Here is a 15,664-nt window from a genome sequence, read left to right as displayed (position 1 = left end):
ATTGACAGAATAAATACACCTCGTCTCACTTTTTGCAGGTTCGCAAGTCACGTCATCTGAGTACCCAAAATATTATTTTTAGTATAATTTTCTCTTTTTTTGCAAATGAAACCAAGATGTCCGATACTATTCAGTGACAGTCAGCCCACCCCCAACTCTCCCCCGCCCCGCCCCATCACGCGACTCAAAGATCAGACGTCAGCTATTTTTTTTTAGTTCAGAAAGCTGGACGGTCAGAGCTGGAGCCTGGGTGTATTGAGCAGTAGACTGAGGCACAGTAGCTGTTGCCTCATGCCTCATGCATTGGAGATGTCAATTAATGCATGTAGATCTACAGCAAGGAAGTATTACGTTGAAGGGCGCTTTAACAGAGTAGTTGTTGCAAACGTCTGTTCTAATTACGGCAGCTATTCTTGAGAAACCACACTAAGTGTGGAGTCCTATAGCTCAGTGGTTAGAGCACTCGCTTTGCAAGCGAGAGACCTGAGTTCAATTCCAGGCAGGTCAGGGCAAAACCTTGGGCAAGTTTCCTTACTCCACACAGAGCCTAATAATAATCCCTCCAAAACCCAAAACAATAATAAAAACTGGTCATTTTCAATCTACGACTGTTTGTGGGACATTGCTGTGCGCAATTGGCTGCCGCGTTCGCCCACAAATATACAGTCAATTCACTTTACAGTGTGTTCTGTGAAGCGCTTTGGGACGTCCTCCCGACGTGAAAAGCGCTATATCAAATGCAAGGATTATTATTATTATTATAAAGTGAACGAATCATTTTTAGGTTCATGGTTTTATCATTGAGTAAAGCAGTTCTGGCTGTAAAACCCCTAAGTTAAAGGAAATGTTACTCACCAGAGGCGTCCAGCTTTAGTCTCTTGTGTTCCTTGCGGACATACACCGGAGGAAGTTTAGATTCTGCAATAGCTGTTGTCTCGTACATTAGGCACATGACTGGATCCATATAGATGTCATTGTCATCCTGAGGCGGAGTTGGAGGAGTCCAAATCTACCACAGACAGAAGTTAATATAGAACCCAAGTAATTCTATACATCCTTGCATTTATTTTTAAAAGTGTATTTGCGCCAAAACTCACAGGCATTGTTTCATTCTGTCCATCTGCACCTTCATTCACATATTCCTTTATGTAGAAAAAGAAACAAGAATTATAATGTACGACGTTTTATTTTCCACCAACATGATTGCTTATTAATCCCAAATCTTGTAATAAACGTATTCTCCTCTTGTTTAACCAAGTCTGTGCCAGAGTTGCATCAATCGGGTGGCTTAGAGCCACTTTTTCAACAGATGAACTACAAAAAGTGACATTCAAAGTGCTGTACAAGTGTTTGAGCAACCCGCGATCATCAGAACATATATGATTTTTGGCAGTTTGTGATTGTTAAGAGTGAAACAGCCACATTAAGTACAGGAGCCAAGACAACGCAGGGGGAATAGGGACGGGAACAAGCTCCACTGGTTTAAACTGAAAATAATCTTTGACATATTCAGTGTAATAGGCACCTTATTGTATGCGTCCTCACGGGTATAGGTGAACAGTAGGCCATTTTCGTCCTCTTCTAATTCTCTTTGCTTTTCCTTCTTTATATTCTGCAGCTGAGAAAACTCCCAGGCCTGCTGAGCTGCTGTCACCTGAACCTAAACCGAACAGATCTCATCATCAATACACAAACTGTCAAGTTGGCATCTATTTTTTGGTGTTGCTTGTAAATCCACAGGAAAAGCAGAAGACCTTACAGTAAGAAGACTCAAGAATATTTTATACAGCAAAGAGCCAGATATCTGTACTAAATGAGATTGAGATTCAAGCGCTTTGGGATGTCTTTCTGATGGGAAAGGCGCTTATGGAAATTCATTTATTAATGACTAAATTAATAGCTGGGTAGGACTTTATCTTACTTACCTCAGGAGGTCTCTGTTCTTCTGGAGTAATGAATGCTTGAGTCAGCTCCAGATAATTCATGGCATATTTTTCCACTGGTGTAAGCTGTATGAGTAATTACTTATGTCAGTAACATAATTCAACTAACAAAGTCAAATAAATTAATTTAAACACATTGAGTTCCACTTGAGAGGCCGTGTTGAAACACTGCAAGCACAAAGAGGAAAAATCCAACTTTGCTGCAAACTAGAGATCCTGCGATAAGAGTTTATTACTCTGCGGAGAACTCAGTTGGGTTGTAGATCAAAACTCTTAAATTCATAGCAAAAGATAATGAGAAAAAAAAATACCTGTTCAACGAGTGCAGCTAATTCATCCAAGTGTGAAGGTCCTTCATACTTCAAGGATCGTTCCTTGGCGTTAGAATGAACAAATGCTTCACTGGATTCCAATTTTGCGGTGGGCTCAGATTTGATACAATCACCACTTTCCCGTTCAATGCTGTTCAAAGCCTTTGAAACAGTTGAAACCATTTTTAATTGTTTCGAATATTTAATCTGTTAAATAAGGCTCACAAAGAAAGAGACTTCTGGGTGAGCTAAATACTTTGGATCTTATATTAAGGGAATACCTAGTTGTGTTAAACGTAGCCGCATACCCTAATAGTTGAAATATCAATCAGATAAGAGCTTGTGCATTTGTAACCTATTATTTTCCCACAGACATTTAATCTGTTATTTTACAGACCCTGGAAAGCAATCAGGAGCAGAAACCAACAACAACTTGCATTTACATATAGCGCCTTGGGACGTCTTCCCGACGTGAAAGGCGCTCTATAAATGGAATCTTGTTGTTGTTGTTGTTGTACATAGCGCCCCTCACACAGGGTAGCGTCCAGAGCGCTTGACAAGAGCACACAACATCAAGACGAGGGGAGGAGGACATTTAGGTGACCATAGGCATGGTCGAGTAGGAAGATTTTCAGGCACGACCTGAAGATGGGGAAGGAAGGGGCAAGATGGGGGGGATAGAGGACAAGTATTCCAGGGTTTCAGGGCGAAGTGGCTGAAAACGCAGGCAAATCATGTACGTAGCAAATCATGCTCGAGAACAGCAACAGCCAGGCTATTAAATGAGGTTCAATACCTCCAAGAATGGTTTTGTTTCCTTGGGTGATATCTGGTTTACCAGGGACGGCACTTGGGACAGCACCACAAACTCCTCAGTCTTCACCTTTAGCGCAGAATCGCCAAAAACTGTTACCTCAAATAAGTCACGAACCGTTTGCTGCAAGAGAAAGACAAAATAATCTCATCAGATAATAATAATCCTTGCATTTGATATAGCACTTTTCACGTCTTCTAGACGTCTCAAAGCTCGTCACAGAAATATACTGTAAAGTGAGTTGACTGTATATTCGTGGGCGAAACGCGGCAGCCAATTGCGCACAGCAGTGTCTTCACAAACAGCCGTGGATTGAAGTGACCAATTATTTTTTATTGGTTTTTTTTTTCTTGAGGGATTATTATTGGGCGTGTGGAGTAAGGAAACTTGCTCAAAGTTTCGCTTGTCGGGAATCGAACCCAGGTCTCTCGCTTGCGAGGCGAGTGCTCTAACCACTGAGCTACAGATTCACTTATGTAGTTAATCCTAGATGTGATGAAAGCCAACACAAGCTAACAATGACAGATTTTCCATGCATTATTTGTTTTTTATGTGGCATGTATAATAATTGTTCTTCCAGGTCATTTTCTAGATAATTAATAAGATTAACAAGCAAGACGCTGTCGACATTTAAAGTGATCACCCACAAAACCCAGTCATGAGATTACAACTTTGCAATTACTCCTATTTGAAATATCCTCTGAGCAATTTTGGTTAGTGTTTGGTTCATAGTTTTATTTGTGGCAAAAGCTGGCTGGCACTATTGATAGTTCGGCTCTTCATGCACAACGTCAAAGAGGTAGAAGAGGATATGAAACAGTTCTGGTTTCACCACAAGAGCCATAGTACAAACCAATCTCAGCTGAAGAACAAACACATAACCATACAGGCTCTGTAGCAGTTATTGTGGTTCACTGTGTACCACAAGCGAAAGAGAAGATTCTTAAAAGAGCAATACCCCTGAAGGGCTTCCAAAGTTCAACCTATTTCTAGGCAGCATAGGAACATGGGGTGACATTTCCGATCCTCTGATGGGAAGACAAGCCAATAATGCTATTTGCTGAAAGTTAGAATTGTTTCTAGCAAAATAACAAAGCTCTTAGATCAACCCAGAACCAATACATCCTTGTGACAGGCTACACACCTGTTGTAAGTAAGCCATAGAATAGTTGCTTCCTTGCAAAGCCACATCTCGGATCAAATTCTTTGTGCCATTCTTGAGAAGCTTCTCCTCAATAGAGTTGCCACTGACGAGTCTGGAGCAGGATATAATTACAGAATGTTAACAGGCGATCGACATTTAATCAAATAAATCTCAACTCCAAATTGATTCGTTTTATCTTGGAACACTGTGGATTCCTCAAAAAATAACAGGGCGGAATATATATTGCTGGCTTTGCAAAAGGCCTTTTTTTTTAAAGTACCTGTATATGTGGATATCTTTACAATTTCCTATTCTGTCGCACCATTCCTGCACCTGCCCATCCAGAGTTGGGTTCAAGTCACCGTCATAAACGACCACAGTATCTGCATCGACAAGATTGACACCCACCGCAGCACTGCGGGAGCAGAGAATGGCACAGAAGATGCGCTTATCTGTATTAAAACGTTTCATCAGTGTCTGCAAAGAAAAAATAACTTGCATGAATTGGAAAATTCAACAGTTACACTACGCTTCCAATTGTAAGGAAAGAGCGAAGCTGAAGGAGTTTAAACAAATTGCTAACTCTTGTGGAAAGGCACTAAAGATATCTGATTACACACAAACTTGACTTTTGGTGTAGGAAAACCGACTTTCAGGAGACACAATCTAATTAATCTCAGAGACTACTGCTTTTTGTTCACTTCCCAACTTTAAAATGCACCATTCTTCTTCATATTAAATGTCACTTGTCACTTTCGTATTCAGATGATTGTTTGATTTACAAACATTTTTCAGTACCAAGATTTGGTTTCCATTTACAGTTCACTGTTGATTCCTATAATTCTGTGAATTTTACAGTCCCATCGGTCAAAACCGAGTTTTTTTTTAAATGCAGGTTAGATATTTGTGAATTAAATTGTTAACCCACAATGCAGGCCCCAGAGAATACAAATCGATTCTTGCTGGGGAGGGAAGAGGCTTTTTAATCTACCCCAACACAATGTCAGTACACAAGATTTTGTTGCTTGTGCCCATAGTAAGGTTGGGGATGCTGACACATGAAACAACAACAAATTACATTTACATAGCACCTTTCACGTCAGTGAGGACGTACGAAAGCACTTTCCCTGCCACAGTAATTAGTCTGAACAGGAATCAATAGACTTGCTCCTGAGCACAATACAAAACATACCTGTCGCTGAGAAAGGTGCGTATTCCCATCAATCCTCACAAAGACAAAACGATGGTAATCCAGGAAGCTCTCGAGAATGTCCAGCATTCGAACCATTTGTGTGAAGACCAACACACGGCGCGCTTCAGATCGGAGTTTTTGGAGCAGAACAGCCAGGGCCTCCAGCTTCCCTGCAACAAGGTAACAAATGCTGCAGGAATCTGACATTGGAGTTATTCTGCTTAGTGATGACAATTCCCAATAAGCTTCAAAAGAGCCTTAATTCAGCCTAATTCAGCGTGGTTTTCTAATCACTGATTCCTTCCACTCGCCCAATCGAGAACATAATGCTTCAAACTCAAACGCTTAACACTTAACGGTATGGTTTACGGAATAAAAAGATATTTTGCGAGGGGATAAACACTTGTTTCACTAACCTGAGTCAAACTGTACAAGCCTCGGGTCAGATAACTGTAGCACTGCTGTTGCTGCAATGTGCGGCCTGTGTTGATGGTATGGAGCCAGCTCTTGCTTAAGGTTATGATTAAATAGCCTTGTCTTGTGCGTGTACGTAGGTGGCGGGTTAAAGATATACAGTCTCGGAGGAAGAACCACCACATTTGGAATCACACATTGGATGCTATAGAAGGACAAAGCATTGGATTGTGTGAATGGGTGTCTTAAAATTGGCTCCGTGCTCCGCCACTGTCAAGCACTCGGGGACGCTACCCTGTGTGAGGGGCGCTATATAAATGCAAGTTGTTGTTAAAGTAGTGCTACTTCTTTTTATTAGTGACCACAAGGAAAAGTTTAGTTTGCAGTCTGATGATGAGATACATTTCTACTAACGCAGAAATTTTGTTCCGACAAGAGCAATCGTATGTGAATTTCCTTTCAGCTTTCGTGAACTCTTGTCAAAACAACTGGGACCCTGGTGGGGGCAAGAATCAGATAACTTTATGAAAGTTTTGTTGTGAAAATTCAGTGGCATTCTCCAGGGAAAATCCTAAAATTTAATTTTAAGCAAAACGACCTTGTTTTGTGTCTGAGTCACAACTGTATTCCAATAGAAATTGCACCTAAAAATTAAGTAACTACCAGTCGACTTACCGATTGAACTCATACAAGATTTCGCCCACAAATACACAGTCAATTCACTTTAGAGTATATTCTGTGCAGCGCTTTGAGACGTCTCAAAGATGTGATGAGGCGTTACATTAAATGCAAGGATTATTATTATATTATTATTATAAGGGCTCACCTCTGAATGACATTCCGCAGAGAGCTGTACCTCTGATCAAATGACCGGATTGTGCTGGACAAAGACTCGGTGTGATTCCAGGACCCCTCCGGGAAGGTGTCAGCATCAGGTTGCTGCACGCTGCAGCAATTCACATAGCCGGACCAGCCCCACCAGTGTAATGTTGGTTTCGATTTCGGAAGCTTATATTCACCCATCATAAAACAGATGCCCAAGAGTTCAGTACCGTAAACAGGCTTCACAGAGCTTCGGCGCTCATTGATTACAAATATCCGGTCTAAGCGTTCCTTCGTAAGTCTTTTCTTTTCTTCTACAGAGTCCTACATGACAAAAAAACGCTGTGATTAAAGAACAAATACATTCGCGTACCGAACATTTCTTGAATTATTACACTTTAACCAGAATTGAGCTGACTCGGAATGGTTCGGGGTAGGTTACTATACCTAGGAAAGCAGTCTAGCTTTTTCCTGCCTTAATGTACTAAACTCCATCAGCCCCACAGCAAACTATGGGAGACATTCATGACTCGCAACAAGTCATCAATGACTACCGTGCGGGGAGCCAATGCTGTTCACAACATGGTCGTCATTAAATTGCAATACGCCTGATGTTGCACTGCGTAAAACAAGAACTGCTCCTGTCTTCACCAAATCAGTGATTAACTGCACGCAGCCCATCAGCCACAAGGGAAATGAGCACCATAAGAATTGGCTTACTCAAATAGCAGGTCAGACAATTAGACGCTAGGATGAAAAACACACACATACACTGGTACAAACCACACAGGTACCGGGTACAAATCATGGGTTCAAACACCCGGTACAGAAAGAATGGTCAAATCCTTTTTTTCCTAAAAGCAAAATAAAATATCCCAACCAGCAGCCCCAATTATAGAGAGATTATCATATTTTTTACGTTCAGTGTTTTAACTTTTGAATTTTTTGAAAACAATCACTCGGTTTGCAAATATTCAAAACCATGCCCTTTGCAGCTTGCTGTTTTTGTACATTAGTCTGTGACTGTTCAGAACGAAGTAATAAATACCAGTGCAGCAGATCCAAGAGAAGGCTTTGAGGGTACTCCTTGGTCACTTGGTGCTGAGAGGGTTCTGCTTGTGATAAATGATGCTGGAAAACAAACAAGATGTTTCGGATTTCCACCGCATTAACCATCAGCACATATAGAATGGCCACAGAATCAGCAGCATTTAACTACATCTCTTTATGCAACCATTTCAGCATTCCTGACCAAACCAACTATCATCTGACTTCATCAGGATCTTCATTCATATTCTTTGTTCATGTGGATTATTATTATTATATTTCATCAAAACACAAGGTGTTCCACCTTTGTCTGTGTTGAGCGGCAAGAAATTGAGGTTCATCGAGACCTCAATGTCTGACAGGCAGTCGGACAGAACATCAGTGGACCTAGAATCAAGAGTCGAATTGGAATAGATTTGGATGTTATCACATACATGTGAAGGTTAAATCTGTTAGCAGATGATGTCACCAAGAGAGAGCATGGAAGGAAAAAGCTGAGGACAGAGGCCTGACATATTCCACAGGTGACAGTGAGAGGGTGGAGCAAAGGGTGAAGCAAAGTCAAATGATGGACCAAGTAGAATTGTAATCAGGAGAGTGCAGTGTAACAGAGGTGGTTAAGAAAGGAGATTGAGTAGGCTGGAGTGGTTAACACCATCAAAAGCAGCAGCGAGGACAAGGAGAACAAGCAGAGGGAGTTCTGGACATAGAAAGAGAGTACGTCATTGGTGGCGTTGATGAGGACTGTCTTAATGCTGTGGATGTGTACTGAGTTCAAGCAGGGAGTTGTCGTAAAGGTGAGAACGGAGCTTGAGTGATTTGATTTGATTCGAATTGAATAGGAAGGGCTGGTTGTAGTTGGGTCGACAATTGTAAAAAAAATATCCATAAAGCAAAACATTCCTCTCGTCCATCTCACTCAGCTTCTCCTTTCCCTCTGACTGGTATTGTTTCATTGTTTCTTCCGTTCTGTTGCTTTGTCTTTAGGGTTTTTTCCATCCATTTTCCGTTGCTGTATTTCCAGTGTTGGAAGACTCCACTTTGACTCCTCACACTGAGGGCAATGTGCTTGCAAGTGGCTGTTACGCCAGTCTCACGCAACCCAATGATCTGGTGAATTCTTTTTTTTACACACACAAAGGAACTATTTCATTAGTTTATTTGGCACAGCTACCATAGCTCACCAGATGTCAACACTCAACACCAAACCTATCACTTTAGCCATTTAATGCTACCACCAGTTGTGGTCCAACGTAGGTCTGGTTGGTGGCCGTCTACAGTCTGGAGTCCAGTCACTCCTCTATTACAAAGCAGCCCCTTGGTCTTCCTCCTTCATGTTGCCAACACAACAAGATGCAGTGAAATTCTCTCCCTGTAGCTGCAGCACACTGGCCAATAAGCAAGTGTCAGGATCGGAATCACTGCTTCCTGACTGTTTAAATGGCCCCAAAGAATGCTCACAGAAAGAAAGTCTTTCTTACATGAAAGGCAAATTGTTGTGATCACAGCAATATCAGTCTAGCAAGAGACAGCGAGTATTACCAGCTCACGACTGACTGACAGTACTGTTCTCTTAATTCACGGTTTAAATACTGGGTCACAATGCAAGCCAGGTGATCATATACTGTACATCTCTTACCTGGTGTAGATGTGGCAATAGAACTTGATGCAATCCCGTGTTGGTTTCCTAATGCAGCAGATGCACTGTGGAGTGCGTTGCCTGCATTGGCATGCGATGGTGATTGCATCACTACTTGACCTTGTTGACGCACAATTTGTTGGCCAGGTGCCGAAACAATTTGCAGAACATTACCTGGGGGTTTTATAAAATGGTGAAATGGTGATTCTATTACATGCAACAACCAGTATAATTCCAATTGGCATTCACTACTGCAAACTTCCACTCCCCGTATACACACGAGACACGCACACGCACGCACCACATACCCATGTACCACACGCACGCACCATACACACGCACACGCAAACCAAAAATGCATTTTTGGCTGAGAGTGTAACTTTAGTTCAACCGTGGTACTGAAATTCCAGAGCGAGAGTGTGGAGGTAAGAATGGAGATCCGAACAATTGGAAAGACATTCAGGTTTTACTCCAGTTGTCATTGGCTAATGTTTGCGTATTGTTTAGGGACTGCAAATGTTGATTATAATTGTAATTTATAATCAAGACCTCCATTTAAGACAGTATCCGATGAGCAAATGGAACCAGTTATCATTTCATATAAATAGATACCTTCACCACACATTAAATATTCCCAAAGTGCTCTATTGAGATTCATTAGCAAATTAAGTGTTGCTGATTTAAGAATTTTACTGTATCTTGTTTGTTTGCTAATTGAAGCAAATATCATGATTTCCCTTCTTAGAGGCACTGATCTTATAATCCCTGGTATTGGGTCAATTCAGGTGTTGCATGTACCTTGTATCTGAAGATGCTGTCCTGCAGTAAGCTGCCGTAACTGACTGCTGGACAGGGTAAACTTGTTGCCTTGGAAGTGCAGTGTAACCGGCTGACTGGTCTGTGTTCCCCGGCCTTGGCCACCAGCAATGGAAGCGAGTTGACCTATGCTGACGACTTCTCCTGCTGTAAGGAAAAGATAAAAAACTGAGTGTACAAAATCATGCCGTTCACTCTGGTGCTGAAGTAAATCTGAGGCCCAAGAGCTACTCATGTAAGATTTTCTACACATGTCAGAGGGTTGGTTATACAGGAGGGCAAAGTGAAATCAATGTGAAAACCTGGGCAAGGCATTAAAATACACAGCCAGCTGACTGCGGCACTTACATCAACAATGATCGTCAGCAGTTAGTGTTTTGTAGCAACGATAAATGAGTACAAATAATATTAAATCATTCCCTCTCAATTTGCCACATAATTCCCTTTATTATATGTAGAGATAAAAGGGACCCATTACGATGTGTATGATGGTTATATTAATGAAATATGGCACTAAGTGTAAAACCACAGAAAGGGGAACTGTTTAAACATTTGACGAGGACAAATATGAAAGGTACAGTAAAGAGCAGACCTCCGACATTATACCTCAAGTTACCCAGGTTTTAACGGGAAGAACCCAAACTTATTAAATTGCAGTAGTCACATAATCAAATCAATCTGATTTAAAAACATTGTCATAAATGGCAAATGCAAATCCCTTCTTTTATATACAAAGAAAACACAAAGCAAGTTAGTGTTTCACAGAACGTACTATGCTTTTATTTGGATATCTACATTCATATATGGCTGCACCCACTTTTGAAAGCCAAACCACGTGTAGTGTACGTTTTACACTTCGCGTGTAAAACATACCCTTCAAAACTAAGTTAAAATTGAACTTCGTAAAACATAGTAGTTTAACCTTAAATAAACTATACTATGAAATAAATGGAAAATTGACATCTGCTTGCTTGAAAACGATCCCTCAAGTCTTTGCTACTTTGAAAGACTTCAGCAGCTATTGGGAAGACAATGTGCGTCTAAAAGAAAAGCATCATTTCAGTGTTCGGTGTTGGAAAGGCATGTTAGAGAGGCAAGCGATGACGGACAGTGGAGCAGAGGTCAGGCAGCCTTGGTAAAGCCACAGTTCAACTATAGGAAATCTCGGCAGATGGATTAGTACTTTATGAAAAAAGAGATTTGGGTAATAGGGGACAACAAAGAGAATTAAAACTATCTGTTTGTGTGGACAGAATCCTGCTGGCAAGAAATGAGTGAGTCATGCAACAGTGACAGTGGGAGGTTTAGCGATATCGGAGGCCACTTACTAGGCAAGCGTGCCTGGGCCTGAGAGGTCAGCACCAGCCTCTGATGCAGCACATTGGTTGTTGGGACGTTGTGGCTGGAGGCCTGTTGCTGGGCCTGCGAAGCTGCCTGTCCCTGCTGGGTGCTGCTCAGGGCTGTGCTAGTGGCACTCGTGCTGTTGACCGTCTGCTGTTGTCCTTGTACACTGGCAGGGGTTGGAGTCATCTGAGACTGCGTTGCTGCTGCAAATGACAAGGGTTTGTTTGTGCAGCGTTACACCAGAGACTAAAGCAAGATCACAGTTCATATTCGATTCTTTGAAAACTTTATCCAGGCCCAAAAGCTTCAAATACTCTTTCTCATTAAAAACATGATTGTCGGGAAGAATAAACAGTTCTACTCACCAGAATGTATACATTAACTAGTTGGTCCCTCAAAAGAAGTCACAGTAATAAACCCAAGCCTTCAAAACATTCAGTGCAAACTCTCATTCAAATTAATGTTTTATATACTATAAAATGTCTTTCTCATCGCTGCATTAAGTGGTAATTTTCAGCCCCCAATGATCATCTAAAATAAGAGGGCTGAGTAAGAAACTCCAGAGAGTAGAATATCTTTTACTGTGGCTACAAGTTAGTAACACAGCTGTGCTATCAGTGCACGCAGAGGTTGAACTAGAAATGTTGCAATAGATCCCAATTCTTGACAGCTGCAAAGCATCGAGAAACCTGAGAGAGAAGCCGCAGTGAAACATGCACTGAGATGGGAATTGTGCGGCTGGTAGCTACACTTCCCTAACACACTTCTGTTTCCCAGGATATGCTGCTGATCCTGGCATGAGAACAACAACTTGCACTTACATAGCGCCCTCCATGCAGGGTAGCGTCCCAAGAGCGTTTAACAGTGGCGGAGACTGACTCCGAGCCGGGGGAGGGGGGAGGTGGCCGTAAGCACGGTTAAAGAGTAAAGCTTTCAGGTGGGACTTGAAAGAGGGGAGAGACAGAGGGATTGAGGGAGAGCATTCCAGAGTTTTGGGGCTTAGTGGGTGAAAGTGCGCCCTCCCGATGGTGGGGCGGAGGGTGCGAGGGACGAGCAGGAGGCCAGAGATTTGGGTAGTAAGGGACAACAAAGAGAATTAAAACTATCTGTTCGTGTGGACAGAATCCTGCTGGCAAGAAACGAGTGAGTCATGCAACAGTGACAGTGGGAGGTTCAGCGATTATCGGAGGCCACTTACTAGGCAAGGCCACTTGAACACAAACCCTTCGGTGTAATGGCGTAGAGTACCTTAGATTCAAAGGAACTTAAACTAAGCGTATAAAGTGCAGGGTGTTTGCCTTGCATTTAGGCCACCTGCTGGTTACAGAGGGCATCAATCACCCTCTCAGACTCTGTTCAGAACATGCAGAGTGAGAGATGCAGGGAAAATACATCCCTTCCTCTCACAACCGTAAACGTTTCTTGTGGAGGAAACGCTAGTTCTGACAAGTAAAGTTTGAAATACCGTCTACAGGAATTTGTGCGCACAAAACATCTTTCTCCCGAAGCGCTCCTCTGTCCAGGGAGCAAAATAGTTTCGTCCCGCGGAGCTAAACATAGCACTCGGGAGCAATGTTTGTATCTTTAGCGTAGCGCATCGATATCTCAACATAATGGGGTCGTATCGATCACTTCAATAACTATGACTGTGTTATACCAATTCATACAAGAAAGTAGCATGTTATAACATGGCACGCTCTGCACCCTCATTAGTTCCTGAATTCATCGACCAAATGGCCGGACACACAACATTCTCCAAAATAAAGCTCAAATGTTTTCCCACCTTCTGTCAGTATTAGACACCACGAAAAAGACTCCGCAAGAGAAATAGTTCAAACGTAACACAGTTAAGCGTGGGAGAGTTAGAAATGAAACTTTGCTGTTTATAGAGATCTTAAAAACAAAATGACATTAGGTGAAGTTTTTTATTCTTACCCTGGCCAGGAGCTGCTGACATAGCCACCCCGGGAGGCTTGCCACGTGCCGAGACATGGTGTGTGGCAATAGATGAGGCAGTGTTTGCTGTACGCTGTGGGTGAGCACTGACCATTACAACAGTCCTATCATCAGGTTTCTGGCCGTACTGCACTGGATGAAACAACCTGTACACAGAAAAGTCCAAGTAAACTTTAGCTTCACTCTGGCATTTTATAACTGCATTAATACTGGAAAGTGGGCCACAATGACCCCTATATTGGAGAGGCTGGCTACAATGGATATTATATTCCCTTGAATCAAGTAGGTTAAGGTGATAGCTGATTGAGGTGTAAACCAATTAGCAGAATAGACAAACTACATAGGAGATGACTCTTTATTCCCCACAGGTGAGAAAAGGGGTAGAAAAATCCAAAACACAGGACCTTAAATTTAGAGCTAAACCAATTGTAAGTGAAATAAGAAAGATTTCTTCACAGAGGGTTCCTTTGTTCTTAAAACATAAATGATTAGATTATTCGATGCTCAGATTATAAATGGGTACATTATCACAAACTTGGAAGACAAGTTAATTCGTTATATGTATTTTGCGAAAATACTGGTTCCTACAGTTTGCTTTCATCATTAATTATGCGCAGCCAAATCTAAGTTTTGCTTCTTGGCTGAATTATTAATAATAATAATTAAAATGTGTTGTTGCTTTGGGACCAGTGAAGGTAATAACTGCATGCAATGTGTGAAGCTATCACATACTTGCTAACTTTCATTTTAACTGGCTTGGGTCTGGGTGGAAGATCTGGAGAGTTGTAGATTTCCTCAATGAGCTTCCTGGTCACCTTGCGTAGAGGTACTCCCACCTCTGACTCGTAGCGAGGCCTTTTATTCTCAATTCCAGACAGGTTAAATATGGACATATCTACATTCTAAGGGGAAAACATATTCATTAGTTAAGTAATAATAGTCCTTAAACATTTGATATAGTGTCTTTCATATCTAGAGGACATCTCAAGGAGCTTTGCACGTTACTGAAAGGCGTAATGATTATGTATTTTGTAGGCAAGCATGGAAGCCAATTTTGCACACTGCAATTTTCCACAAACAGCATGAAGCGAATGACCATTTATATCTGGGAAACTGTTGGCCCGACATAGGGAGAAACTGCCTTCTCTTTCGAATAGTGTTATGGTAGTCTTTTATGTCTACCTGAGCTGGCAGACAGAACATCAATTTGCCTTTTCATCTGAAGCACAGCATTTTCACTACAGCAGCATTCCCCCTGGACTGGAGCGTCAGCCTAGACTGAGCTTAGAGTAAAGTCCCAATACAGAGGTTGAACCCACAACCTTCTGACTCAAGAGTTATATGTTGCACTACCAACAAAGCCAGGTTGACATCTTTAACATCATACAAGCAGGCAAAAACATTTAACAAATGCTTCCAGAACTCACCTTCCAGTATCATACTCAAGTGCTTTCAACACGAGCGAGGCAGTCGAGTAATGCAATTGCTCACACACAAAACTGGAGCGCACACACCTGGTACTGACCAGGTTAGGATGGTTACAGATTTTTCGTAGCTGAATTAGTGCATTCAGAACACTTATAAATCGCCCAGTCCTCAGAGCTTCTCTCGTGCTGGTGACACAAAACATTATAAAAATAAGCATTAGGTAAGAAATAACTAGCTTAGAAACGCTAATAGATTTTACTGAAAGGACAGTTGAGAAACATACAGATGAGAAAATATAAAACTGAGATTTGTACAATTTTTNCTAATCAGCTGCTACGGATTTCTATCTTTAGTATGAAGTAGACAAAATCGCAACCTGACCCACATACTCCTCACAGGACTGGAACCCTAGCACGCGGACTGGAGCAATCTACTCTAATCCCATTCTCCTGCACTCCCCCAATTACTTTTTATATTTTTTTCCTAGTTACTTGTCCAATTTCCCTTTAAGTACTGTTATTCTTTTATGGTCTTGGATCTAGAAAACACACACGATTGAAACAATTTTCTAAAAATTAAATTACATCTACCTGGTTTGGGACATGACATCTTCATACAGATTTCTCTGCCGCTTGGAAAGACAACATTTCAGAATGTGCTCGTATTTCTTCGGAAGCTGTTTCTCCACATCTCTTTTTGATCGTCGTAAAATGAATGGTTGGATCATCTAAAAATGACACACAAATTAGTTTGATTTCTACACGTTTTACATCATTTACTGCAAATCAAAGAAA

General features: G+C 41.6%; 1 protein-coding gene and 1 non-coding gene across 2 annotated transcripts in view; both read right to left on the bottom strand.

Moving 5' to 3' along the window:
• The window catches only part of ep400 (E1A binding protein p400), a 45,882-nt gene that overhangs the window by 10,532 nt on the left and 19,686 nt on the right, over positions 1-15,664 (bottom strand). The window contains 20 exon segments of the mRNA XM_042337377.1: positions 856-1,009; positions 1,098-1,142; positions 1,526-1,660; positions 1,926-2,009; positions 2,255-2,416; positions 3,051-3,191; positions 4,213-4,324; positions 4,493-4,689; positions 5,405-5,574; positions 5,821-6,023; positions 6,645-6,964; positions 7,689-7,771; positions 9,327-9,500; positions 10,125-10,289; positions 11,471-11,689; positions 13,422-13,588; positions 14,175-14,344; positions 14,800-14,815; positions 14,870-15,055; positions 15,461-15,597. Coding sequence (XP_042193311.1) covers positions 856-1,009; positions 1,098-1,142; positions 1,526-1,660; positions 1,926-2,009; positions 2,255-2,416; positions 3,051-3,191; positions 4,213-4,324; positions 4,493-4,689; positions 5,405-5,574; positions 5,821-6,023; positions 6,645-6,964; positions 7,689-7,771; positions 9,327-9,500; positions 10,125-10,289; positions 11,471-11,689; positions 13,422-13,588; positions 14,175-14,344; positions 14,800-14,815; positions 14,870-15,055; positions 15,461-15,597 — 3,040 coding nt within the window.
• On the bottom strand, positions 5,128-5,262 carry LOC121849610. The gene has a single exon (XR_006085284.1). It is a non-coding gene; the product is annotated as a small nucleolar RNA SNORA49 (small nucleolar RNA).

Source organism: Callorhinchus milii, unplaced genomic scaffold (genome assembly GCF_018977255.1).
Source record: "Callorhinchus milii isolate IMCB2004 unplaced genomic scaffold, IMCB_Cmil_1.0 Scaffold8, whole genome shotgun sequence".
In the NCBI taxonomy this organism is placed as follows: Eukaryota; Metazoa; Chordata; class Chondrichthyes; order Chimaeriformes; family Callorhinchidae; genus Callorhinchus; species Callorhinchus milii.
The sequence above is the reverse complement of the archived record's forward strand: the minus strand, read 5'-3'. Positions and strand labels throughout refer to the sequence as shown.